Consider the following 27,598-nt stretch of genomic DNA (forward strand, 5'->3'; position numbering starts at 1 on the left):
GCTTCCCTGGTGGCGCAGTGGTTGAGAGTCCACCTGCCGATGCAGGGGTCACGGGTTCGTGCCCCGGCCCGGGAGGATCGCACATGCTGCGGAGCGGCTGGGCCCGTGAGCCGTGGCCGCTGAGCCTGTGCGTCCGGAGCCTGTGCTCCACAACGGGAGAGGCCACAACAGTGAGAGGCCCGCGTACCGCAAAAATAAATAAATAAATAAATAAAAATAAAAATCTGGGGAAACGGAGGCCCAGGGAGATAAACTAAACTCAGGGCACACAGCCAGGCTGTGGCAGCATTAGGATCCAGGCTCAGGCCTTTCGGCCTCCACCTCGCACTCAGGAAGGCTCAGTACCTGCACCTCCCGTTGATCGAGCACTGGCCCCGTGACGGGTACCGAGCTCAGTGCTTTTACACATGCCGTTCAACTCTGATTACAACTCTTCGGGGTAGTTTTTTATTTCCCCCATTGCAGGGTGACCGACTGTCCTGGTTTGCCCAGGATGGAGGGAGTTCTGGGATGTAGGACTTTTGGTGCTAACACCAGAAATGCCCTACCCACGTTACAGACAAGGAAACTGAGATCCAGAGAGGGCGATACACTACAAGCAACTATATGCCCATAAAATGGACAACCTAGAAGAAACGGACAAATTCTCAGAGATGGTGATAGACAGCACTGCTATCAGGCGTGGAGCCTGAAGTCTGGATCCAGAATAAGGCAGGTCAAGCAGCTCAGAAACACAGGCTGAGGGACTTCCCTCGTGGCGCAGTGGTTAAGACTCCGTGCTGCCAAAGCAGGGGGCCCAGGTTCAATCCCTGGTCGGGGAGTTAGATCCCACATGCATGCCTCCACTAAGGGCTGGCAAGCTGCAACTAAAGGAGCCCACCTGCCGCAACTAAGGAGCCCACGTGCCACAACTAAGACCCGGTGCAACCAAATAAATAAATATTTTAAAAATCTTTAAAAAGAAACACAAGTTGAGGGACTTCCCTGGTGGTCCAGTGGTTAAGACTCCACGCTCCCATTGCAGGGGGCCTGGGTTCGATCCCTGGTCAGGGAGCTAGACCCTGCATGCCGCAGCTAAGACCCTGGCACAGCCAAATAAATAAATATTAAAAAAAAAAAACCCCACAGGCTGAGCTGGTTCCATAAGGAAGAACAAAGTGAGAGGGTGGGAGGGGGTGAGGAGAAACAGTGGGAGAGACAAGAAGCCCTTGAAGGCACTAATAAGACCACCCTAGGTTGGTAACCTGGACCCTCCACTTACGGGCTGAGACATTCTTTTCCTTAAAATCCGAGCCTCGATTCCCCATCTGTAAATTGAGGATGTGCTGCTCATTCATACAACGGCTATTTACTGAGTCCCTATGGCAAACCTGGCACGAAACAGAACGTAAACACAGTAATGTGTAATTAACGGGTGTGAGTCCCTGGCACAAAGTACTGATTAGTCACCAGGGAGAATTCTAGACCCCCAGACCTGGAAGACCACGCCCTGCAATGGGTCCTTGACTGCCTACAGAGATAGGGCGCTTACTATCCCACAACACTGCCAATCTTTTAGCACGTGCCAATGCATGTCGGTTCCTGTATGTCTACAAACGTTTCTTTTTAATAAATAAATAAATAAATTTATTTATTTACTTTTGGCTGCATTGGGTCTTTGTTGCTGCACGTGGGCTTTCTCTAGTTGTGGTGAGCGGGGGGGCTACTCTTCGTTGTGGTGCGTGGGCTTCTCATTGCGGTGGCTTCTCTTGTTGGGAGCACGGGCTCTAGGCGCTCGGCCTTCAGTAGCTGTGGCTCACGGGCTCCAGAGCACGGGCTTAGTAGTTGTGGCCCACAGGCTTAGTTGCTCCGCGGCATCTGGGATCTTCCCAGACCAGGGCTTGAACCCGTGTCCCCTGCACTGGCAGGCGGATTCTTAACCACTGCGCCACCAGGCAAGTCCTATCTATGAGGCTTTTTTTTTTTTGGCCGCGGCTTGCAGGATCTTAATTCCCCAACAAGGGATCAAACCCATGCCCCCTGCAGTAGAAGTGCAGAGTCCTAACCACCAGACCACCAGGGAATTCCCACGTTTGATAAGCTTTTACTCTGTGCCAGAAGCTTCTAAGTGTTTTCCATGTTTTAACCCATTTAATCCCCACGGCAGCCCTCAGTATCTGGGCAGGGTTTGGGCTGGAGCAGTCTGTGCAAACGGAGAAGGAAAAAGCTTTCCGACCAATTTGAGATGTGGACTCCTCCTCCCTCTCTCTGCCTCTGCGAGGGTTCTGCCTGAGTTGGGGTTCACCCTCCTGATATCACCTGACCCCCCTGATTACTGATCTGCTTCCTCAGGCAAAGATTTCACTGGCAACCTGGCCCAGCCCCAGCAGGACCTCCCTGCCCCCAGGGCTCTCTGGGAGGGGGAGGTCTGGCTGTGAGCACCCTCCCCACTGCAGCGGTGGTGGCATCATCAGCTCCCGCCCACCCACCCTGCTCCCCGAACTGACCCAGGAAGGCATTAACCCGGAGAGCAAGCTGAGCATTTGGGCCTTCCAGTGAGCAGCAGCTCCGGCCCTTCCAGCTTCTGAGGTCCATCCTAGCCCCAGGCCTCCCACCCCATCTGTGCTGCAGAACAAGGCTGAAAGTCACATAAAAGTCCTCTCTGGAGCTGCAGGGGACTGCTTGAGAAGAGACCCTGGCAAAGTCTCAGGGGTCTTCCGACACTATGGACACCACAACATCAGACTTGTCTTTGGCTGATACATGTATCAGGCAGCTCATCTGTATGTGAGAGTCCTCAGTGTGATGCCACTGCTACCACTCTTCAGCTGTGTGACCTTGGGAGACTTACTTAACGCCTCTGTGCTCGGTTTCCTCATCTATAATATGAGGGTAATAAACCACGAATTCACGGGGTCTCAGGGAGCATCAGGTCATAGAATGTACAAGGAGTGCCTAGCACACAGCGGTGCTCAATAACTGTGGGTCACTGCATTCGTTCATTCATTCAACAAGCATTGTGCTGGGGAACTAGACTCAACCTACACATGAACTGCCAGGGAGCAGGCCAGGGTAAAGGAAAGCACCAGAAGACCCCGGTCCCCAGGTGAAGCCTGCTCCCAGTAACCCCTCCGGCCTAGACAGACCATGTGAGGCAACGACAGGAAGGCAGCCACACACAAGCCACGGAAAGGGGCCTCGGAAGAAACCAAACTCTCCAACCCCTGGACCTTGGACTTCCGGCTCCAGAACTGTGAGAAAATCAATGTCTGCTGTTTACAGCGCCCAGTCTGTGCTATACTGTTATGGCAGCCCTAGCAAACCGCTCCACTCCCCCCCACCCCGCCCCCCAAACCCCAAGGACAAGTTACAGGCTCGCCGGAACTGGCCTTTGGCTGAGTTTGGGTGGAAGGTGCTGGTTACCAGTCGACTGCTCCCAGCCAATTCCACTTCCCACTAAAACAGCTCTTGAGACTCAGAACATGGGGGTGGGAATCATAACTGCCTCTTGCAAAGTTTCCAAATGATAACTTGCTTATTCAACATTGTGCTCGAATGTTCTAAATGCTCAGAGGTGGCCGATCCACTGTCCCCAGGGCCTGCCACATTCTCCAGCTTTTTTTTTTTTTGATTCACAAACAGTAACATGTGCCATGAACTTGGAACCCACTTTGAAATGTTTATGCTTTTTATAAGTTTAATATTAGCACATACCCAGAACACTTCCTGTGTACCAGGCACAGTCCAGTGTGCTTTATAAACACTAACCTATGGAATCCTCACATCTCTCCTGAAGAGACAGTATCACCCCCATTTGACAGGTGGGGAAATCAAGGCTCAGAGAAGTGCAGTTAAGTGGCTCAAGGTCACGAGCTAGAAAGCAGCAGAGCTGTAATTTGAGCCCAGGCCACCCGGCTCCAGGTCCATGCTCTTAACCACTATGCCTTATTGCCTCACAGTGTAGGAGAAACATTGTTCTTTTTGATCTATATCCTATCAAAAGTTGTATTAGAAATCCTTTTAATGTACTCCCTGGCCAGACCATAATGATTAAAACAAACATCAGGACTTCCCTGGCAGTCCACTGGTTTAAGACTCCGCACATCCCAATGCAGGGGGCATGGGTTCAATCCCTGGTTGGGGAACTAAGATCCCACATGCTGCACGGCACAGCCAAAGAAAAAAAAGTCTACTTTGGCTCCTCCAGACATGAAGGTTCCATTTACATCATTTATTGTCAAATACAAAACTGACATACATACTTTTATGTTTAAATACATAAATTTGTTATGGCATCCCAAAATATAAAAACTCCTTTCATGAGCTGATAGATGGAATGCTTGTCTCTAGTATTTTTTTTAAATCCAGTATTTTTTGTGGTTTTATTTCTTAAAGAGTAGAGAATGCGTTAGGCTGCTACTCACAAGCACTTCTCAAAAATCACACATTTCAAGTGGGGACTCTGTTTATTTCCAATGCAAAAAAAGCCAAACTCACATAACCTTCACTACACTTTCCTTTATAATATGGGTCTTGAGCACATCTGCACCGTAAGACGTCTGATCCAGTGCGTGTGAACTGACAGGGGAAGATCACGTTGAGGGTTCCCACTGTGGGTATAAGTTAAGCCGTATGTGACTAAGGGCAACTGCAGCGGTGTCAGTCTCCAGACCACGGGCAGAGGGCCTCAGTCACAGATCCTCATCAGCTCTCTCCTCACTCATGCTATTTCTCCTGAATTTTGGACTGGAGATGGGGTACAGGGTGGTTCTCTTAGTGGAAACAGAAGTTCAAAGACCCACAGCAACCGGGGATGGGTGGGGGACAAGGGTGCCAGGAGAGGCGCTCAGCCATCTGGGTAGGAAAAGGTGGAGACAGAATGCAGAAGCCAGAGGCAGAGAAAACCACAGATGCCCAGCCCTTCCTGGGATCCCCTCCTCTGTACCAGGCACAGGCCCGATGGGATATCGGTCACCTCATGCGTCCTCATAGCCACCCCAGGAGGGAAAGACTACTTGTCACCTCCTTCTTACAGATGAGAAAAGGGAGGTGAGAGATTACGGGACTTGCCCAGTGGAGGAGTCTGCAGGAGAGCTCTCCTTGGGCGAGGGGAGGGAGAGATCTGAGAGCAGTGAGGTCTCAGGAGAGGGAGCTGCCTGGGACGGACCCAACCTGGGCCAGGACCCTTCTGCTCAGACTTCACCAAGACCCTGGGCCCAGTCCCGCATTGCTCCCACCCTGGATGCATCCACACAGCCTTCCTGCTCCTCCCTCCAGTCTCTGTGGAGGCTCCGTCGGCTTCCCCAAATGCCCACGTATTCCACCTTCACAGCCCCTCTGCCTGGAAGGCTCGGGGCTCCACGACCTGTAGCTGTCCAAGTTCTCAGCATGAGCCCCACTCCCGCCCCTACCAGCCACAGCCAAGCTAGTCGCACCCCATCCGGTCCCTCAGCCCTCCGCCTGCCACAGTCGGGCCATCTGCCCCAGGGGACAGTGACTATGCCCGGGAGGTCTTGCCCCTGGACCGGCACCTCCGCCAGGCTGTGGTCCAGGAGGCTGCGTGGTGGGCAGGTTCAGAGCACAGCCGGGTCTGAATCCTGACCCCGCCCTCACTCGCTGTGACCCATCCTCTCCGAGCCTCAGTTTCCCCATCTGTAACAGTAACAGCAGCCATGACTGCTGGGGGGAACAAGTGCATCCCAGCTTACAAATGTGGGGTGATGGAGCTGGAAAATCACTGCTTTGCAGTCTCCATGGCTTTGGGCACCAACCCTCCCTGGCTGAGACCTCCAGTGAGCATATTCCTGGGAGAAAGTTCCCTCTCCATCCCCAAGAAATGCAAACCCAACCCGGCTGCAGGGTCAAGGCTCCCCCACTCCTCAAACAAAGGAACAGAAGGATGGGTCCTGCAATGAATGTAGCAAACACTCAAGTGTCTCCGGCTGAACAAGATGAAAGGTAAAGAGGAACCGGAAATGCTCTGATGCTCTTAGGAAGGTCGGCATCCAGACAAGACAACAAAGCGCTGTGTGAAAGGTTCTCCTCCAATTATCAAAGCAGAAATGGGCTTTGAACACGAGTGAATCAGAGGAAAGCTGATTTAGCCCTTCTCATCTCTCCGTTTCCCGCAACGGTGCCGTCTGAGAGCTTGAAGCAGCTGGAAATTGTGGCACAAAAATACACTGTGATTCAGCAATGACCACACTGGGGCATCAAGTCTTCCTGTTCAAGTCTTTAGGAAAATCAAATCGTCTTACTTTGGGTTTCTCATGATTGTCTTCATTTTTATATGGTAGTTATTTTTAAACACTTTAATAATTTATTAGAATAAGATGTTTAACATATACTGGTACATTCGTGCTTTGCTTGAGGTTTTCTATTTCCAAATGTATTTTAAATATCAAATATTTTATTTCACTGATATGTTGTTAATTTTGTGAATTCTACCTTTTTAAAAACAAAATATACTCATATTAGTATTTCAGTATTAGGCAAAATAATGACCAAAAAACTGGCACTGGGCTTCCCTGGTGGCTCAGTGGTTAAGAATCCGCCTGCCAACGCAGAGGACACAGGTTGGAGCCCTGGTCCGGGAAGATGCCACACGCAGCGGAGCAACTAAGCCCATGTGCCACAACTACTGAGCCCACGTACCACAACTACTGACCCTGTGCTCTAGAGCCCACGAGCCACAACTACTGAGCCCGAGCACCACAACAACTGAAGCCCATGCACCTAGAGCCCGTGCTCTGCAACAAGAGAAGCCACCGCAATGAGAAGCACGTGCACCTGCAACGAAGAGTAGCCCCCGCTCGCAGCAACTAAAGAAAGCCCGCACGCAGCAACGAAGACCCAACACAGCCAAAATTAAATAAATAAATATTTTAAAAAATGGGTAGATCTGAATAAACATTTTTCCAATAAGACATACAGATGGCCAACAGGTCCATGAAAAGATGCTCAACATCAGTAATTGCCAGGAAAAAGGAAATCAGAACCATAAGGAGGTTATCACCTTACACCTGTTAGAATGGCTATTAGCAAAGACAGTAAGTGTTGGTGAGGGTGTGGAGAAAAGGGAGCTTCCCCTTGTGCACTGTTGGTATGAAGGTAAATTGGTACAGGCACTAGGGAAGAGTATGGAGGTTCCTCAGAGAATTAAAAATAGAACTACCGTATGATCCAGCAATCTACTTTTGGATATTTATCTGAAGAAAACACACACTAACTCAAAAACGTATCTGCACTCCCATTTTCATTGCAGCATTACCTACAATAGCCAAGGTACGGAAACAACCTAAGTGTCCATCAGTAGATGGAAAGATAAAGAAAATGTGGTGCATGTACACAACAGAATATGATTCAGCCTTAAAAAAAAAAAAAAGGAAATCCTGCAATTTGTGCCATGGATGGACCCTGAGGGCATTGTATTAGGCACACTAAGCAAGACGCAGAAAGAGCAGTACTGCATGATCTCACTTATAATGTGGAATCTAAAACAACAACAACAGCAGCAAAGCCAAGCTCAGAGATAGAGAACAGGTTGACGGTTGCCAGAATCGGGAAGAGGAGGGGGCCGGAAGGTACAACACACAAGGGAAGGGGTTTAAAGGTACAAACTTCCAGGTATAAGATGTGCCATGGAAATGTAATGTACAGCACGGGGACTATTAGTTAATAATATATACTGGGTATTTGAAAGTTACCAAGAGAATAGATCTTAAAAGATCTCACGACAACAACAACAAAACAGTGTGTAACTATGTATGGTGGCGGACACTAACTAGACCAAAAAAAGAAAGAAAGAAATGGCAAAATTAATTACAGCATATCAAAAAGAACAAACAAACTTGGGAGTTCCCTGTTGGCCTAGTGGTTAGGATTCCAGGCTTTCGCTGCTGTGGCCCGGGTTCAATCCCCGGTCAGGGAACTGATATGCTGCAAGCCATGTGGCCAGCCAAAAAAACAAAAAACCAAACTCAGGCCCAGAGAAGTCAGGAGCCTCACCCAAGGCCACACAGCTTGCAGGCGGCCCACCAGGAGAGATCCAGGCTACTGAATTCCAGCACCCCTCTCTTACCTACTTTGCTCTAAGGCTCAGTGAGAATCCACCTCCCTGAATCCAAATGCCATCAGTCTCCCCACAATGCTGGTCCTTCCTGGACACTCACTACCAGTAGCTCTCTTCTCCTAAACTCAACCCTGTGTCACCCCCATTTACAGATTAGGAAACTGAGGCGTGGCAAGTCTCGGTGAATCCAGTCTGATGCAAACCCACGGCTGTCACCCACACATTGGCTGCTGGGGAACAGCTACGGACTTTCCCAAGCACCTCCGCACACTGGATCTTGCTGAACTCTCACCAGTGCTGGCGAGATGTGGACTGGACCCTCCCCACTGAGCAGCTGCAGAACCTGAGCACAGAGGTGAATGCCCTGCCCAGGAGCCCAAGGGGCAGATGTGGGTCAGAAACCCAGGTCTGTCAGATTCCAAAGCCTGTCCTTGCCCCGCATGAGGGCAGGATGGGGGTGACAGGCCACCCAGTGCAGAAGCCCACAGACATCCAAACACAACACGGCTTTATTATTTCAATAAACTCCAAAAGCACCTTTCCTGGATCTGCACGCTGAGGCAGAAGCCAGACGCAGCGAGGCAGGGCAGCTGGGGTCCCTCTGTCCAGAGCGCGTGGGGGGCTCAAGGAAGTGGAGGTGGGGTGACAACAGCATTCCTGCGGCGGAAGGCGCAGCTCACTTGAGGCGGTAGAGGACCTTACGCTGCATGCGATGCTGGATCTCGCCCCGCCGCAGCATGAGCTGCAGGACCTTGTGGATGGCGTGCTCCGGGTATTTCTGCAGGACACGGGGTCGGATGAGGGGCGTGCCTCCCACGGAACCCCAGACACCCCTCCCTCCGGAAGCCCAGGTGTCCCGTGCTCATGGGGGACTCTCCAGCCTTCACATCCTACCTCTCTGCATCCTAAGACAAGCTCACACTTCCTGAGCGACTACCACGTGCCAGGCCCTGTTCTAAGTCTTCACATACTTGAACTCGTTCTATCCCATAACATCCTCACGCAGCTGGTACTGTGATCATCACCTTTATACAGAAGAGGAAACTGAGGCACAGAGAAGCTAAGTCACTCATTCCAAGTCACACAGCAAGTAAGTAGTAGAGCTGAGACCTCAGCTGAGCCCACGTGACTCTAGAACCCAAGCTCCTGACGCCCCTAAAGCCCTGTAAGCCTCCGTCTGCTCGTCTCTCAAGCCGGCGTGGTATCACCTACTGCATAAAACTGCTCTGAGGATCAAGAGGAGATGACGCACATGAGGGGAGCTGAGCCCAGAACCTGGGATTGTCCCTGCGATTTCAAAGACGGTGACAAGTTGCGCACAGCTTCTAGAAGACCCATCCCTTCTCTATGGGGTCAAGAGCACTGTCCCCAGCGAGCTGGGTGGCTCATCCTCCTGGCTCTGCCCCTCCCTTTCCCCCACACACAAAGGCCAGGCAATGAGGCGAAGGGAGAGATGGAGGGCTGGGGAAGCCTGGCAGACTCCAGCAGGACCTCAGCCACCTCTCCTCTCCCCACAACATGACAGAGAAAGTCACAAGGGGAGGCACACTGGGGACGGGCCCGGGCCGAGGAACAGCTGCCCCTTCCCCATCCTGGGCCTGTCTGCTGAGCAACAGGACGCAGTGTTAGGTGGCTGGGAACCAGGCCACAGGGAGCCCGCAGGACTCCCACCGGGACGCTGGGAAGGCCCACCTGCTTGGTGAAGTCCTGGATGATGCTGTGCTCCGACACCTGGGATCCAATGGCGAAGCGGCGCTTGAGCTGCTTCTCGATGCGGCTCAGCAGCTCCTGGTCCTCCTGGCTGGTGAAGCCCTCCACCCCTGTGGGTGTGAGGAGGGAGACGGGTGGGTGGGGACCACAGTCTGCCCACAGCGGTAAGAGTGAGCCAGGCCCGGAAGAGAAAATGAGAGGAAGAGGAAGAGCGTGCCCGGGGACAACCAGGGCCTGACTGAGATGACCGACAGAGACCCAGGGTCAGGGATGGGGCTGACGTGTGGGAAGGATACTGCAAGCAGAGGGGACAGCAGGTGCAAAGGCCTGGAGGTGGGAAATATGCCCATCTCAATCAAAACCCGGTCAGCGGGCCAGGGACATGGCCAGAGTGGGGGCACGTCCTGTGGGCCCTGGAGGCCACGGCACAGGTTTTTCTTTGATTCTGGTGAGCAGAACAGCCACTAGAGGGCTCTGAGGACGGCCACGAGCTGACAACAGCACCTGGCCCCCAGGCAGCTGGATAGGCAGCAGCAGGAAGACTTCCTGGAGGAATCTATCTCAGATGGAGAGCTGGAGGGGACCCAGCAGTGACCCAGAAGGGCGCGCAGGCTGCCCCGGAGACCACATCTGTGAGGCACCCCAGCAAGCAGCCCAGGCAAGCAGGCTCGTAATTTCCAACTATTGCCCCAGGATGGATCTCCCCTGCTGACCCAGGCCTGCAAAGGCCTTGGTGTTTCAGCTACAGAGAGGGTTGGGACCGTGGTGGGGGAGCCACTGAGAGGGACGTCAAGGCTCCAAGTTGAAATGAGTCTGCAAGGTAAACTCCTACCCAGCCTGTGAAGCCCAGCTCCAGTTTCGCTGCCAAGAAGGCCCTCCAGGGCAGAGGCTGAGTCATCTTCACCGAGGGGACGACGGGGCGATCAGACACCACCCACCTCCCTGGCTCCAGCCACACGGGCCCTTGAACATGCCGACCCTGCTGTCCTTGGGGTCTTGCCACTCAGCCCTCGCTCTACGTGCGGTGCCCAACCCCACACTACGGGGAGCCATGTGTCCTCACTCACGCCAGTCGCTGCTTCCTGCCACCTCCTCAGAGCCCACCCGGACCACCCGAGGATGGTCCCCAACATTCCTGACCGCTGGGCTTCCCCCTCCGTGCTCTTTACCCCCTGAGCTTGATCTGTTTGCCTCTTTGCTGCGTCTCCCCCGTGGAGAAGGGGGGCCTCACAAGGCGCGGACTTAGAGATCTGCTCACTCCTAGACTCCCAGCACCTAGAACAGCCCGGCAAATTCTAAGCACTAAGTACCTGCTGGGGAAGGAATGAATTCGTCCCAGGGGAGCCTGGCACAGAATCAGCGCTCCAGAGGTGCTCACAGGCTGAGCCCGAAGCAGGCAGCAGGACTTAACGGCAGCCTGAACCCCGCTGGCCTCGGGGTCAAGAGACCTGCATTCTAGCTGGGCGAACGGTGACCTTGGGCACTGTGAAAAGGCCTCTTTGGGTGTCAGTTTTCCCATCTCTAAGAGGTGAAGGGCTAAGTGCCCAGCCTGGCTTCTGGGGGTTTTGAGGGCAGCTGTAAGTGAAACGGAGGAAGAGCTCTGGAAGCACTCAAATGGTTATGGCTCAAAAACAGGGGTTCATGCAGACTTCCCTGGAGGTCCAGTGGTTAAGTCTCCATGTTTCCACTGCAGGGGGTACAGGTTTGATCCCTGGTCAGGGAAATTCCATATGCTGCGTGGTGCAGTCAAAAAAACAGGTGCCAACTACCATTCTTAACGGATGATAAAATTGTGAATTATAATAATGAACTGGGTCAAAAGAATTGTGCTCCAGAGTCTGGAGAGAAGCTGTTCTTCCCATCTTGGGGGAAACTGGCTGGTGGGGGCTGGGGACAGGAGACGGGCTCACTCCCAGGAGGAAGCATGGGGAAGCAATGCAGAGAACCAACAAGCACAGCAGGTGTCCAGCACGAGCCCTGCCCACGGAGCCCACAAGCCGCCCGAGCCTGGGTCCCCGCGTCTGCTCACCTGACAGGGTGCCGGACAAGGCGGCGTCCAGCGTGGACACCTGGAAGAGCCTCAGGGCCTCCTCCACATCCGCCTCCGTGGCAAAGGGCTGCAGCTTCATCTTGCTGAGGGCCTCAGCAATGCGCACGACGGCCTCCAGCTGCCTGTGTGGGAGCGACGGGACGCCAGGGCGGACTCAGCCCATCTTCTCTCCTCATCCCACCCTGACCTCCAGGAGGTGCCTGCCCCAGGCACTAAGAGTACAGGGGTGACTGCTGGCTGTCCCCGTGATCCATCTCCCTCAGTAACAGAACCCCGACTTCTATTCTAGCAAGTGGCGCCCACCTAAAAGACATTTCCCAGACTCTCTTGCGTCTAGATGTGTCTGTGTGACTAAGATGTGGCCAGTAAGCTGTAAGTCCAAATATTTTATGGGAACTTCAGGAAGTGTCCTTAAAAGATGGACCTTTCTTTTTCTTCCTCTCCAGCCACCTGGAATGTGGAGGTGATGGCTGGAGTTCCAGCAGCCATCCTGGACGATGAGGATAAGGGTGAACCTGAAGGAGCCCAGGTTGCTGATGACTGAGGAGCCATCACATAGGTAGGACTACCTACCCTCAAATGTTTTTACAGAAGAGAAAAATAAACTCCCAATTTACTTAAGCTACTTCACGTGGGTTTTCTATTACACACAGCCAAATCCACTTCTAACTAATCAGTGCTGGAAGCAAGATTCAAACGAGGTAGGTTCAAGCTCTTAGTCACTCTACTGCATAAACTCACAAGAGTGACAAGAACTAACAGCTGAGAAAACTGTGATCCAGAAAAGGAAAGCAATTTCCCTGCAGTCACACAGTGGGCTGGAGGCTAGGACCAGGTCTCCCTGGACCCCAGGTCCCAGCCTGGACCCTCCTTCACCCTCAGGCTTCCCAGCGATGAGGGAAGCTAGACCGAATTCAGAAGAAAGGGTTCCAGATTTTCTCAACAGTAAACAAAACAAGAGATACAGATGATCAGGGAGGCCACTGTTTTCACTCCCAAAGGAGTGCTCCCTGCCCCGCAGCCCTGACCACGGCCTGCACCACGCAGTCAGCAACAGCCCCGGCCCCAGACTTGCTGGGCACATCGTGCCTTGTAAAGCGAGGCCCTCTGCCCAGCCCGGCCCTGGCCTGCCCGCCTGCTCACCGCACGGTGATGGGGATGCTCGAGCGGCGGTCACTGTCCCTTTCGTGCTGACGGGCCCCGCTCCGCATGATGATGTACCGGTTCTTCAGCTTCTCTGCAGCCTCTGCCGACAGCCGAGGGCCACACTTCCTGCAGGATGGGGAGTGGCTGCCATGAGGCCAGGAAGAAATCTTGGGGTACTCACCCCATCCCCGGCCCTCTGCTGGCTTGCAGACATACGCTTTCCGGGCCCACCAGACGGTGGCCTCTCAGCGGTCCTCCCCCCAACACATTCAGGGACAAGATGCACAATGACACCCACAAGAGGCTCCCAGAGACCACTGTCCAGGGCAGGGAGCACGCCAGGCTGGGGGTGGGGGAGGGGAGCAGCAGGGGTGTCTGCTCAGGATCTACCCCCACCACCCCGCAGCCCCCCCCAGCCAACTGAACTGTCACTGATTTAAGGCAAGCCTTAGCTCACCTAATCCAACCCTCATGCTGCGGATGAGGTGAGCAAGGCCAGAGGGAGGGAGGAAACTCCCCATAAGCCACGTGGGACCTGGCGTCAAGGGAGGACTAGAATCTGGGGCTCTCAGACTCACACCCAAGGGCCCAAGCCTCTGAGGACAGGGCCATGAAGAGCTCAGGCATGACAAAGACCCAGGTACCAATGGGCACCGCACTACCCATCACCCAGGAGGAAGCGGTGAGTAGGGACCCACCTGAATGCAGCACTTCACCTCCCATTAGAAAGGCGCTCAAAGATCCCTCCACCCTTGGGTTTTAGTTCCAGTAAGAGACAGCTGAGGTGTGTGTCCAGAATCTTGGTACAGGGGCTAAAAGCACAGCCTTTGGAGCCAGGTACCTGGGTTCAAGTCTTGGCTCCACTACCTCCTGTCTGTGACCCTGGACAAGTTACTTAAGCTTTCTCTGCCTCAGCTTCCCCATCTGTAAAATGGAATAATACACCAACCTCATAGGTTTGGGGAGAGGGATGGTGTTCACTTATACATAAAACTCTCAGGATAACGTCTGGCACAGACTAATTACTATGTGTATGACTATTGTCATTGTCATCTGTGAGAACAACAATATTTAAGGTTGCAGCTGCCATTTACTGAGTATTTACCTGGTGCAGGGCTGTGCCACTCACTCATCATTTTGTGTGATCCTTACAAAAACCCTAGGACACAACCACCCCGGGAAAGCGAGGCTCAACTGACTTGCCCAAGGTCACACAGTGGGGGCAGGAGTTACCCAGAGCCCATGTCCACAAGCCTCCCTGCACACCACAGTCAAGGGGGTCTTCAAGACCATCTAAATTCTTTTTATTTTTTTGGCCTCACCGTGCAGCATGCAGTATCTTAGTTCCCCGACCAGGGATTGAACCCATGCCCCCTGCATCGGGAGCGTGAAGTCTTAACCACTGGACCGCCAGAGAAGTCCAGAGACAATCTAAATTCTCCACCTTCGCTTCGGAGATGGAGAAACTGAGGCCAAGAGCCACTGAGCAACTGTGCGGGGTCAGGAAGGAGCAGAGCTAAAATCCTCAGGGCCCGATCTCAGGCATCCTGAATGGGGCCCTCTCCCACTCCAGGGGAGCCGGGCAGCCCCACCCCTGTGGGGCCTGCATCCAGGACTCACGCGCGGCAGTAGGCAATGAACTTCTTTAGCTTGGTCAGGTCAATCTCGCCCTCCACGGCCTGGGTCTGTGTCAGTGCGCTCACGTGCAGAGTGATGACGTGTTTGGCCAGCATCTGGGAGGCAGAGGGGACACGGGGTCAGCCCACAAGCCTTCCCAAGCCAGGTCCCAACACAGAGGTGGAGCAGGCAGGGAGGGAAGAGCTGCCAGGGCTAGAAGTGGTGGAGAGGAGGAGGCCCTCGCTTTTCCTGCGGGTTGTCAGCTGGTAAGACGACATCCCAGAGATGCCAGGCTGCCAGGCCCCTCTCTGCCACCACGAGGTGCAGCTGCCTGAGAACAAGCCTCCACTAAAGGAGGCCAGGCTGAGAGGCAGAGACAGCGGCGCCCAGACGACCCAGAGACCTGACCCAGCCGAGCCTCGCACCTCCAGGCTTGTCCATTACGTAAGCGCTGGAGTTCCTTTCAGAAGCTGACTGACCGGAACTGGGGTTCTAGTACTTGCATCCAAAGGCCAACCCCCTCATTTCACACAGAAGGGACCGACACCCAGGGAATGACTGACCCCAAATCTCACGGCACATCGAGCACAGGAGAAGTAGGACCCGGGACGCCCAGTGCAGCGCTCCTGGAATCCACAACCCCGCCTCCTTGGTGGCCCACTCACGGGCCGATCTGGGGGCCAGGACTTCGGGTCAAGCCCCTTGTCTTCCCACCCTCGCCCCCCAACCCCTAGAACCGCGGGCCTGGCTGGAGTCCAGCCCCCCACGCACCATATCCCTCTCCTCGTTGTGCTCGTCCTTGACGATGAAGATCATGTCGAAACGGGACAGGATGGTGGGCATGAAGTCGATGTTGTCCTCCCCCTTCGTCTCGTCCCAGCGGCCAAACACTGAGTTGGCAGCAGCCAGGACTGAGCAGCGGGAGTTGAGGGTGGTGGTGATGCCGGCCTGACAGGGAAGCGTGGGGGGAAGCAGAGGACAGGGAGATGGGAATGCGGGGTCACAGCCCTCTCAGGTGCGCACACCCATGCCTGCACGCACACACGCACACACACAGGATTCCAGGACCACTGCTGCGGCCAACAGAGGTCGGGCCGCTCAGGGCAGCCTGAGGACGGGGCCAGAACCCGGCCCCTCCCAGCACCCCGGAACAGCTCTGCCGGGCTGGACCAGGGAGAATGCTCACCTTGGCGATGGAGATTGTCTGCTGTTCCATGGCCTCGTGGATGGCCACGCGGTCGTCTTCTCGCATCTGTGTAGGAGATAGAAACGTCCACTAGACCCAGGTGAGGGGCCGGGGCACGGTGGCAGCAGGAAACCCTACAGGAGCTACCATTCCCAAGTCCCGACCCTGTGCCAGGCCGATGGCAGGAACCGGGTCACCTCTAGTCACGGGGACAGTGTGTGGGCTTGGCTCTCCTCTCCCCACTCTCAGGTGCGGAAACTGAGGCTCGGAGAGGTGCAGCTACTTCCCGATAGTACCAGGAGGTCTCCACATCACAGGTGGTTTCTGCCGTCCAAGCACAGAAGGCCACACCCCCAGCCCGCGGCCAGCAGGCACCACCACCACTGAGCCACCACCTCACCCTGCCAGGCTCACCTTGTCAAACTCATCGATACAGACGACCCCACCATCGGCCAGGACCATGGCTCCCCCCTCCATGATGAAGTTCCGGGACGAGGGGTCCCTCATCACCGAGGCTGTCAGGCCAGCCGCGCTGCTGCCTTTCCCGGACGTGTACACCTGGGGGAGGGAGGCAGGAGGGTCAGGGCCCATCATGGCTCCATGCTGACCCAGTAAGTAAAGGGGCCCCAGGAGCTAGGGCTCAACCAAGGTCACACATCACAGCTGGCTGCAGAGCACAGACAATCTCAGTGTTCCTCCTCTGATGGGGGGACCGCCCCAGCCCCAGCCTGGTGGCTCTCCCACAGGAGAGCGTTCACATCCATCACTCACCTGAACCCCACGACTGTCCCATGAAGCAGCCCCTGGGGGCCCAGCTCACGGAGGAGCAAACTGAGGCCGAGAGGAGAGCAGTGACAGTGTTCCAGGGGGCCTCGGGGCTGGGTCGACTCCTGACTCCCAGGAAAGGCATCCCCACCCTGAGTCCCTTGTCATCTATGGCTATCGACGTTAAGACTTAGCGGATGGATAAACTGAGACTCAGAGAGATTGGGTGACTTGCTCAAGGCCCACAGCCAATTACCAGCCAGGCTGAGACCAAACAAACCCCATCGAGTCCAGCACTCCGCCTGCTGCCCCAAACCTACACATGCCGTCGGCCCCCTTCCTCCTCTATCCTCTGCGGCCCCGCCCGCAGCCTTCCTCTCCGCGGCGCAGCTAAGGCGGACAGAGGTCACCCTGGGCACTCACCCCGATGGGAGAGCACTTCTCCACAAACTTCAGCAGCTGGGACTTGGCCGTCCCCGGGTCCCCCAGCATCAGCAGGTTGATGTCTCCTCGGCGAGTGAGGCCGTCGGGGAGCCTGGGGGAAGGCGGGCAGGCGGGCCAGGTGAGCAAGGCGAGAAACCCAGTGCTGGTTGGTCACAGTGGTCTGGCTGGCGGCCCCCCCGACCTGTCATGAGCCTCAGAGCAGGCGGAGAGGCAGGGGCTCTGGCCTGAGAGCCACGTTCATAGCGAGCTGTGTCCCCTAGTCTCATCCGTGGTAACTTGCTTCCAAGGGAGGGGAGGTTCAGAGAAAACGGCACTTAGAGCTGGGCTTGGGCACACACAGTTAGCATCTGATAAACACCCCCCAACCCAGCTGGAAAGAAGGAAAGAGAGGGAGCCACCAGCGGGCCGCACGCAGTACTGTGGAGGGGACACCGCGAGGGCAGGCTCCTGGCCCCAGCGCACGTGCCTGTGAGCAAGTCCCTTTAGCTCTCTATGCCTCAACTTCCTCATCTGTGAAATGGGCTCGATTGTAGCTTTCTCACAGGGCTAATCTGGGGACTGACTGGGTTGGAAACACATAAAAGCACTCAGAAGAATGTCTGGCACGTGGTAAGAACTCGGTAACTGGTAGCTGCTAATATTATTACTTCCTCTACCTCTACTATTTTATCTTAAAAGGACGGGACGTCCCCTGAGTAAGAGGCTTTCACCCGTCTTATTCATGTGGAGACTTGGGTTCAGAGAAGTGGTGTCTCTTGCCCAAGGTCGCAAGGTAAATAAGCAGCCCTGAGAGATGTCACCCCGGTCTCAGACCCCAAGCCCGAGCTCTCCCCGGCACTGGCCAGGCCCCTCACACCGCCAAGGCCCCGGCCTAGCCAGGGCCGGGCAACCGCTCCGGAGGAAGGGTGTGGGCCAGCCCCCAGCCGGCTGGCAGCCAGCCTGGGAGGCGGGGAGGGTGCCTGAGAGGGGCAGGCGGGGCTGAGGGTCCTGGGCAAATAAATGAAAAGGGCATTCATGTCCTGACCACCTGGCAGCTGCCCTCCTGCGGGCAAGTCACTAATTCCCCTCCCCGGACCTGGGGGGCCTGGACACCCACCTCTTTCGGGAACCCCCAAAGAGCAGGCAGGCGATGGCCTTCTTCATGTCTGTGCCCCCGAAGATGGAGGGGGCGATGCTCTTGGAGACGACCTCGTAGACGCTGGGGAGGGCAGCCAGGCGCCGGAACTCCTCCTCCTCCTGCGGGGTCACGGCCCCAGCAAAGCTGCGGCCTGGGCGGGCAGAGCAGGGGCCTGCGTGAGCGCCCTGAGGGAGAACGTGCTGCCTGCGGCCCACCGCCCTGGGCCGGCCCAGGGCCTCCCAGAGCAGGGCCCTCAGAGCCAGGCAGCACAAGCGTCAGTCTGAGCAAAGACAGAACCCCAGGTCTCCGCACCAGGCGTGGGCCTGTGTGTTCCAGGGTCCAGTGAGCAAGCGGAAGAGTGTGGAGGGCGGGGGGGTGACCTGAGGAGGACCAGGTGACAGGGGCCCTCAGGGACATCTTCCATCTTGCCGACGGGGGTGACACAGCGTCTCTGGTGAGAACAGCACCACTCACCCGGCTGCCATGGGGGACAGAGCGCAGGGGCAAAGGTGGACACGGGGAGACCAGGACGAGGCCCACCGACATCCCAGGGGAGGGACGACGGGGGTTCGGCCCAAAGCACACTCACTGGAGCCATCTGTGTCCACCTGGATGCCCAGGACCCGAATGTAGGCGCTCCGGATGCCCACGCCCACCCTGTCGCGGCCCCTGCTGGTGGTCAGGCCAAACTTCTTGATGGAGTAGATGCCCATGATGGTGACCCTGTTCCCAGGGACGACCTTGTCACACAGGTACCTGAGAAGAGGATGGGGAGGAAGAAGGTGAGAGGCTGGTGGGGGCAGGGAGCCCCCGGCTCCCCCGACCCCGTCACACTCGCCATCCATCCACCTCGCCATCTCTACACGAGGCCCCAGCACCGTGGGCTCCAGTCCCCGCACCGCCCAGGGCCCTCTCCCTCCCACCACAACCCAGCCCATGCTTGGACGGCCCAGCTGCTGGGAGGAAGACAGGCCTTGGCCTGACCCCTCCACGGGCCTCATGAGCTCATCCATTATGCTGGTTGGAGTTGGGGGGGCGCCCACCCCAGCCCCTCAGGTGCCCCGCCTCCATCTCATCTGCTGTCAGACGCATTGCAGGACCCCCCCTCGGCCATCTCGGGGGAAGCCCCCCTCCTCACGCCCTCCCAGCCTCCCTGCAAGGGCCGCGCACCGCTTCTGCCTCTTTCACGGCTCCACGAGCTCAGCCAAGTCATTCTGCCTCTGGATTTTAATTTCCTCTTTTAAAAAAAAAAGGTGTTGAGGGACTTTCCTGGTGCTCCGGTGGTTAAGAATCCGCCTTCCAACGCAGGGGACACGGGTTTGATCCCTGGTCGGGGAACTGAGATCCCACATGCCGCAGGGCAACTAAGCCTGCGCGCCACAACCAGACAGAAGCCTGAGCGCCACAACAAAAGATACCACATGTCGCAACAAAGATCCCACGTTGCCGCAACTGAGACCCAGCACAGCTAAATAAGCAAATAAATACTTTAAAATACATATATATATATATGTGTGTGTGTATATATATATGTAGAGAAAGAAAGAGAGAGAAACAGGGAAGTCTCTGAGCCCCTCCAGAGAGAAACAGGGAAGTCTCTGAGCCCCTCCAGCACAGAAAGGACACTGGGGCATGTATCCGTACTCTGCTGCTTAGAAGCTGTGTCACCTCTCTGAGCCTGGGAGGGGATGATAAAGTGATCTGACCTGCTGGGTTACTGTGGGATCAAGTGAGGTACGAGACTCAAAAGTGCTTTATCCACTAGAGTCATATCCTCTAAAGGACCCTCACTGTCTTTGTTAACGTTCTATGACTCCCCTCTTCCCAGACCCCACTTCCTCAGCTTTGAGTAATCTAATCATAGACCATTTGAATAATCTAATAAATACCGAATATTTAATCTGTATTAAGGAATTGTGCTAGACACAGTGTAGAGGACAAATGTATGGACACCAAGTGGGGGAAAAGGGGGGTGGGATGAATTGGGAGATTGGGATTGACATATACACACTAATATGTATAAAACAGGTAACGAATGAGAACCTGCTGCACAGCACAGGGAACTCCACTTCTCTATACAGTAGAAACTAACACAACATTGTAAAACAACTATATCTCGACCAAAAAAAAAAAAAAAAAGAAAGAAAGAAAAAGGAACCGTGCTACACACTCAACATGCATTTTCCAATTTAAATCTCCCAGCAGCCTGATGAGGTTAAGGCCTGTCCCTGTCCCCGTTCTCCTGGTAAGGAGCCCATGTAACTTGCCCAAGAGCCTGACCTCTACACCTTCCACAGCCACTAAGGAAGCTAATGACCTACGGAGCCCCTCCTCCGAAAAACGTGCAGCACAGACCATCTGCACGTGATGTCGGGGTGCAGGAGCCCAGCTGTAGAAGCCCAGTCCACAACTCCACACCTTCCTCCCAGGTCACCAGGAGGGGACCGGGCTGGCCCAGTACCCTCTCCCCCTTTCCAATCACCCAGCAACATCCAAGGAATAATCTTAACAGAAAGCCTGGGGTGGGCGTCAGGCTGGAAAGAGGCTCCCCCAGCTACTGGCTGTCCAGCTCTGGGCCTCCCAGTTCTAAGAGGGCTGCGGAGACTCTGCAGGAAGAACGCAGGCTGGCAGCCCAGCCCCTCCACTCACTGAGCCGGTCACACATCCTCGTCTGCAAAGAGGGGTGGACCCGCCCCTGCAGATTATGGGGAGACGAGATGAGAGGAAGCATGGGGGCGGCACCAGGCACGGAGCAAGTGTCCTGTAACCAGCCACCCTCCCCCGCACCCCACTGCGCTCAGCCAGCCACTCGCGGCACCCAACTCAGGGGCACGGCCAGGGAGCCCGCTCACCTGTCACAGTAGAGCTGCATGTGTCTGGGCATCTCGCCGTGGGGCACCGCATCCGGCAGCTCCTGCAGCTTCAGGGTCTGGAAGTCCACGCACTTGCACTTGTCCGGCATGATGAAGTATGGATCCAGCGGGCACTTGGGGCGCCCGGCCTGATCCCTGTCGGTGGGGAGGAGAAGGGTCACCAGAGCTGCCCCCAGAGCCCCAAGGCCAGCAACAAGCTAGGGGTCTCCGGGACCCTGGGAGAAGGCCCTAAAGGAGGGCAGCTCATCGGGGGATACCCACAGGGCTAGGAGTGGGGAGACCTGCACACAAACGGTATTCAAAGCCCGAGACAGGCAAGGGGGTTAAGTATAGAGAAAAGAAAGGTGGCTGAGGCCTGAGGTCAGGAAGCTGAGGGGAACCAGCAGCCAGAGAGGGTAGGGGCCCTTGCGATCAGGGGTCAGCAATGGTTTTCTGTAAGGAGCCAGAGACAAACATTTTCAGTTTTGTGGGCCACGAGGCCACACACTCTGCCTCCGAAGCGCAAATGCAGCCACAGGCAATGTGTAAACGAAAGAGCCTGGCATGTTCCTGGACCTTCCCTCCAGACCTGCCCCAGAGAGCCAAGGTTTGCTGTAGAAGACTCCCGGTGGACTCCCAACCCTGGTTCCCGGCACAGGTTGTCTGGGCGCCCTGGAGGGACAGAACTCACCACTGCAGAGGGACGCCACCGCCCCAGGGCATCAGGTCTGCCCCAGGCCCACAGGGCACACCGCTGCCCCAGCCCCTCCCTGCTGCAGGTGGTGCAGGCCGGGTCCTCCTCCTTCACATCTCCGCTGAGATGTCACCCTGTCACCCCCACCGTGCCACAGGGCCATGCAGAGCCCACTCACGTGTTGCACTTCCTGGGCAGGGCGTAGCCCTCCAGGCCGGGGCGCATGGCAACGTTGGTGAGGGTGTTGCGGCAGCTGCGGCACTGGACGGAGATGCGGGTGGCCTTAGCACGGACCCCAGAGGCGGCAATGATGATGCCGGGGATCTTCACCAGGTGTGACATCGTGTCCGACTGCAACAGAGCCACGGGGAGGGTGGCTGGTTAAAGGGAGCCGGGAACACCTGAGATCACGTAAGAGAAGCTTTTTCTAATGTGTACTGAAGTATTCAGGGATACAGGACCATGTCTGTAACTTACTTTAAAATACTTTAGCAGGGGGCTTCTCTGGTGGCGCAGTGGTTAGGAATCCGCCTGCCAACGCAGGGGATGCGGGTTCGAGCCCTGGTCCAGGAAGATCCCACATGCCGTGGAGCAACTAAGTCCTGTGGCGCCACAACTACTGAAGCCCATGCGCCACAACTACTGAGCCCACGTGCCACAACTACTGAGCCCACGTGCCACAACTACTGAAGCCCACGCGCCTTGAGCCCATGCTCTGCAACGAGAAGCCCGCGCACAGCAACGAAGAGTAGCTCCCGCTCACCACAACTAGAGAAAGCCCACATACAGTGACAAAGACCCAGCACAGCCAAAAATAAATAAGTACATAAATTTATTTAAAAAATAAATAAAATACTTTAGCAGAAAAAAGAAGAAAGCAAATAAGGCAAAATGTTAACAGCCATTAAATCCAAGCAAAGGTAGATGGGGTTCATTACACTATTCTCACTACTTTTGTCTGTGTGATTTTTTTTTTTATAATAAAAAGCAAAAAATAAGAAAAGCTCCTTTCAACATAATCTCTTCTTCCCCCTCCCAGGAGCTTTTCTGGGACAGACAGGCAGGCTACAGGTTCGTGCTGAGGCCCCTCAAAGCCCAGAAGGTGGGGAGGGGAGGGGAAAGGTTCGGGAAGGAGGCTGCCCCCCCAAGAAGTGAGACCAGAGGCATGTGTTGCTGCCACGGCCCGGGGACCCCAGACCTGCTGAACCCCCGCCCCACCCCGCAGAGCTTGTCTTCTGGAAAACTATCTACAAGCTGCAGGAAGCCTAGCCCTCCAGGACCCCAGGGTTGGAAAAGACTGAGGCCCATAAGCCACCCCGACAAGCGATCCTTCTAAAGAGGACCCCTCCTCTACCACTGGACACCCGTCACCCGAGGCAGGCCAGTCACTGGGTTTTCCAGTGGGTCTGAGAATAGGAAGCTCATCCCGTGTGGCGCTGAGCTTTGCTTCTCTGAGGAAACAGCTGCCTCGCAAAACAAGTCCAATACCGCCTCCGCAGACAGGTAAATGCGTGATGCTTGGGTGAGTTCCACACACGGTCCCAGGTCCCCTCCCCGGTGCTGGGCACACAGACGAAGCCAACACGCTCCACAGCCTCGAGAGCCCACAGCCCAGCCCTGCTTCTGGAACAGAACTGCCATTGTGCTAGTCAAGGAGGATTTGGCAGGGACCCCAGCCAAGCTGCAGAACACGGGGATTCCAGCAAAGACCAGGGCGTGGCCTTCTGGTAACACAGAGGTGACACTACCTGGGCCCACAGTTCAAAGGCACAGCTACACGCATCCTTTCATTTGCTTGTCACGACAGCCTCGTGACAGAAGAACCAACGTCAGGCTCTCACTTCCTCCTCAGGAAGCTCTCCTGTCCCACCCCTGCCTGTTGTATCAATTCTTTCACACGGCAGCCCAAGGGAACCTTTGAAGATAGAATCGGCCCATCCTCCTACCTAACCTTCAACTCAAGCTGCTTTCCACAGCAGCCAAGGCCCTGGCCATCTGGCCTCTCTACCCACTCCCTCCCTTCCTCTCCTCCCACCCTCACTCCCTGAAGTCCAGCCACACTGGCTTCTTTCTGTCCCTTGAAACCTGCTGCTGTCCCCACCCCAGTATCTTTGCACCTGCTTCTCCAGGAGCTTGGAACGCTCCTCCCTCAGGCTGTCACGGGGCTGCGTATCCCTCAGGTTTTCGCGCCAATATCACTTCCTCAGAGGGGCCTTCTCCGACCACCTCCCGGACCCCTGGCCACTGTCACATTGCCTGTTTCCTTTGCTTCATGACTCGTATCACAGGACCTGAAATCAGCTCACTGCTCCTTGTCTGTTTCTCCCACTGTAAGCTCCATGGAACTAGGTCCTGTCTGTCTACAGCGAGGATCGGTCCCCCAGCACTCGGCGAGGGGCAGTCACTCGATAAGTGCTCGTTGAATAAAACCAAAAAAGACTGGATGGCAGACTGGCTCTGCCAAACTCTCCCTCGGCCTCATCACTCTCCAGCCATGCTGGCTGTCCTTCCCTCGGCCTGGCACACACCCTGCCCCCCTTGCCTCACAGGCTTTGTACCAGCTGTGCCCTCCCTGCCCCCCCCGAACATTCTCTCCCAGCTGTTTGCGTGCTGCCTGTTCTCACCCTCAGATCTCCACTCAGACGTGCCCTCCTCAAAGCAGCCTTCTTGATGTTTTCCAGAGGGGCCCCCACGTTTTCTCATCGCCCTCCTGGTTTCTCCCATTGCTCTTACGGTCATCTACAGTGACCATGGGTGATGTTCACCGGCTTATCCAGTCTCCCCGGGGACAGCAGCTTGTCCTGAGTTCACCACTGTTTCTCCAGGACCCAACTCACGCCTTGCCCACAGGAAGAACTCAGCAAACATTTGCCCAATGAGCTAAGTTTTCAGGGGCACAAAGAAGCTCAGAAAGGTCGAGTGAGTTGCCCAGGGTCACACAGCTGGCACCCAGGTCTCTCTCCAAAGCCCCTCCTCACATGCAGCCGCCACCGCCACCCTTCAACTGGCCTGAGTGGACCCACCTTCAGGCTACGGATGCTGGACGGGCTGGCATCCGACTTGAGCATGACTTGGATGTCCTGGAGCACCTCGTCACCAGCAGGCCGGGGCCGGGTCACCTCATCGGCCACCTCCTTGGCAGCCTCCTCCAGCTGGAGAGGAGGAGGGGGGCAGGCTGTGAGTGACGAGAGCAGGGCCAGCCCTGGGGGTTCGGGGCGGGGGGCGGGGAGGTCCCACTCACCAGCTGCAAATGCTCAGCCGGCTGCTTGTACAAGTAGTCGGCCAGGTCCTCGTCGAAGCTGGCAAGGTCCTCCATCTCCACCTCGATCCAGTACTCCCCCAGGTTATAATGTCGCTTGAGTTCATCCCTGGGGTGGGGGTGGGGAAGGAGAAGAGGAGACAACGCTGGCTGAGGTGCGCCCGCACGCCGAGTCTCCCACACCACTGCCCCGCCACCCCGCTTCCCAAACACATCTAGTTCCAGGCGGTTCTGTTATTTAACCCTGCAGAGGTCCCCCCACTGCTGAAAGGCATCCTCCAGAGAAAGCTCCACGGAAGGGGTCCAAGCAGTAATCAAAGGGCAGTTCAGCGCTCACAGACAGGGTTCTGTGAACAGGTGTCTGGAAGACTCTCACTGCAAACCAGTCCTTTCAGTGGACTCCTCGGAGCCTTTAATCCTCTCTCAGATACTAACAAGGCACACGGCTAGAACCTGGAGATTGAAGGCAGCAGAGACCATGCCTGTCTTGTCAACCACCAGAATCTTTTTACAGAGCACCCTATGGGACTATTATCCCAAAAACACATTCGGGGGCCACTGATCTCCTCGGCCTCACCCGTCTACCTCATGTCCGGAGCCGCATATAACAGCCAGCCTGGCCCCGAGAGCCCGTTGCTGTAACACGCCACCCCATACCCTGCCCCTGCGTGCAACTGCTCCTATCTGAAATGCCTTCCATGCTTGACACTCTCCTCTCAGCTCAAGGTCACCTCGGCTCCCCTGGAAGCCTCCCTAACTCCCCTTGTACATTCCTCCTTTGCGGTAATTATTACTTTGTAATTTATTTGTAGCTCCCTATGCCTCATTCCCACTGACTTAGAAGCTCCTTGAGAGCAAGTAGTATGAATCTTTTCATCTTTGCATCTCAGAGTCCAGCACATAGATGCTCAATGTCGGCTGATGCATGAATAAATGGAGGCAGGAGTGGCTGTGCCGTTTTACTGATGAAGAAACTGAGGCCCAGAGAGACCGTCACTTGGAAGTCACTCAGCTAATAATCAATCAGGCCCAAGCTTGGACCTGCAAACTCACGTTCTCTGCATTTTAACAGCCTATGAGGATCTGGTGCGACGGCACCAATGTACAATGACTAGGAACAGGGGCCTTGCCCAGCTCATTCAGTGCTGCAGCCCAGCACCTGGAACAGTGCCTGGCATGCAGCAGGTGCTCAGTCAATAGGAGGTGACTGAGTGGAATGAAGAATGAATGGATGAGTGAAGTGAAACATAACTACCATTTTCACCTTTTGCACCCACTGAGAACTTGGTTTACAAGATATCGCAGACATTACACGAAAGGACAGCAACAAATAGATGAACAGGAACAAATCCTGGACGAAGAACCCAGGTGAGTCACTCAATCGTTAACTTTAGATGTGAAACGTACAAAACCATACGCCACGGGGGTGCGGGGCCCAAGTGAGTGGACGAAACACCGCTGGGACCGCACCTCCCCTCCTGCACCGCTCCGGCCCGCACCTGTACTTGAAGGTGAAGCCCGTGCGGTCCGTGCCCACTCGGTACTGCCGCAGGAACTCCTTGAAGCGCCTCTGCAGCTGCGACTTGCGGGCCTGCCCCTCATCGGCCGCGTTGTCGCCCCCGAAGCTGTCGCTGTAGAAAATGCCGGGGTCGTCGAAGCCCGACATGACTGCACCTGGTGCGGGGACAAGGAGATGGAGCAGATTCATGGGGGGGCGGGGTTTATGGGGCCACGCGGCGTCCCCTCCGACACCTGGGTCCTAGGCTCCGAATGCGGGACGGGCGTGAGCCCGGTTCCGCCTCCCGGACCCCTACCCCAGTTCTCCCACGAGAAACCCCTGCTGCCCAGACCTACTGCGCCCCAAATGCAGATGCCTGTCGACCCCTGGGCCCGGCTCCGCGGTGCCCACTCCCCAGCCCCAGTGGCCTCACCTCTCCCTTCCCGCGCTCCCTGGAACCAAAGAGACAAGAGCCCCGACAGTCCACCGCCGCCTTTCGCGGGAAAAACCAGACGCAGCGTTTGGACGCCGCGGCCGCTGCGCCCTCATTGGTTCGCCGGGACCCCGCGGCCAGCGATTGGACCGTGCTGCGCCCGCGAGTCCCGCCCCCCACGAGCGGGCCGCCGGAGAGGATTGGCGGCAGGGCGCATGACGTCAGGCCTCCTGGCCTCCTTCCGGGCTCCATTTTGTGTTCTGGACAATTTGGCGCGAAACTGACCCGGAAGTAGCGGCGGGGCGGGGCGCAAAGATGGCGGAGGGGCGGGCCGAGGGCCGGCGCGGGCGTGCGAGGGCTTTTCTGTGTACTCTTCTTAAACCTTTTTCAAAGTCTCAGGAGGAAACGACTCCTTTCAGAGCTATAGGTCCCTGAGAAGTACCCCTTGCCGGGTGTGAGCCTGCTTCCCCCTAGCGGCTGGAGGGGGCGCTGCCTGCCTGCGCTCCCAGCTCTCACCCTAAACACGCTTCCAAAAGTGGGGGATTAATCATTCAGAAGCCACCTCTGGTCTCGTTAGCGCCTCTAGGACGAAACTCAAACTTGGGACTCGAGGGATGTTTCCTTAGACCCGATTGGTGATTTTTTTTTTTTTAGTTGTATAAGAGTTTTCATTATCTGGCAATGCTGAAAATTTGTGAAAATTCATGACCAGATTCCCAGCCTAACTTTAAAAACGGGAAGATCTGGCAAAACTTGACGGATTCTCAAGCGGCAATA

General features: G+C 55.8%; 1 protein-coding gene across 2 annotated transcripts; it reads right to left on the reverse strand.

Moving 5' to 3' along the window:
* Positions 1-4,195: 4,195 nt before the first annotated feature.
* MCM5 (minichromosome maintenance complex component 5) lies at positions 4,196-26,922 on the reverse strand. Of its 2 annotated transcripts, XR_009565570.1 has the most exons (18): positions 26,822-26,922; positions 26,390-26,564; positions 24,873-24,999; positions 24,655-24,783; positions 21,810-21,982; positions 20,938-21,093; positions 18,675-18,841; positions 18,065-18,236; positions 16,948-17,059; positions 16,174-16,317; positions 15,760-15,825; positions 15,345-15,521; positions 14,577-14,689; positions 12,954-13,082; positions 11,790-11,932; positions 9,743-9,870; positions 8,588-8,828; positions 4,196-6,136 (listed from the first exon to the last, which is right to left on the reverse strand). XR_009565570.1 is itself a non-coding variant. In XM_030856123.2 (17 exons), the coding sequence occupies exons 2-17, from the start codon at positions 26,554-26,556 to the stop codon at positions 8,727-8,729; spliced, it is 2,205 nt and encodes a 734-aa protein (XP_030711983.1). In that variant the 5' UTR covers positions 26,557-26,564; positions 26,822-26,922; the 3' UTR covers positions 4,196-8,726. The 2 variants fall into 2 exon arrangements, 1 of the variants encoding a protein (XP_030711983.1); XM_030856123.2 differs by having other exon boundaries at positions 4,196-8,828.
* Between the last annotated feature and the right edge of the window lie 676 nt (positions 26,923-27,598).

The sequence above is a fragment of the Globicephala melas genome, chromosome 10 (genome assembly GCF_963455315.2).
Source record: "Globicephala melas chromosome 10, mGloMel1.2, whole genome shotgun sequence".
Lineage (NCBI taxonomy): Eukaryota > Metazoa > Chordata > Mammalia > Artiodactyla > Delphinidae > Globicephala > Globicephala melas.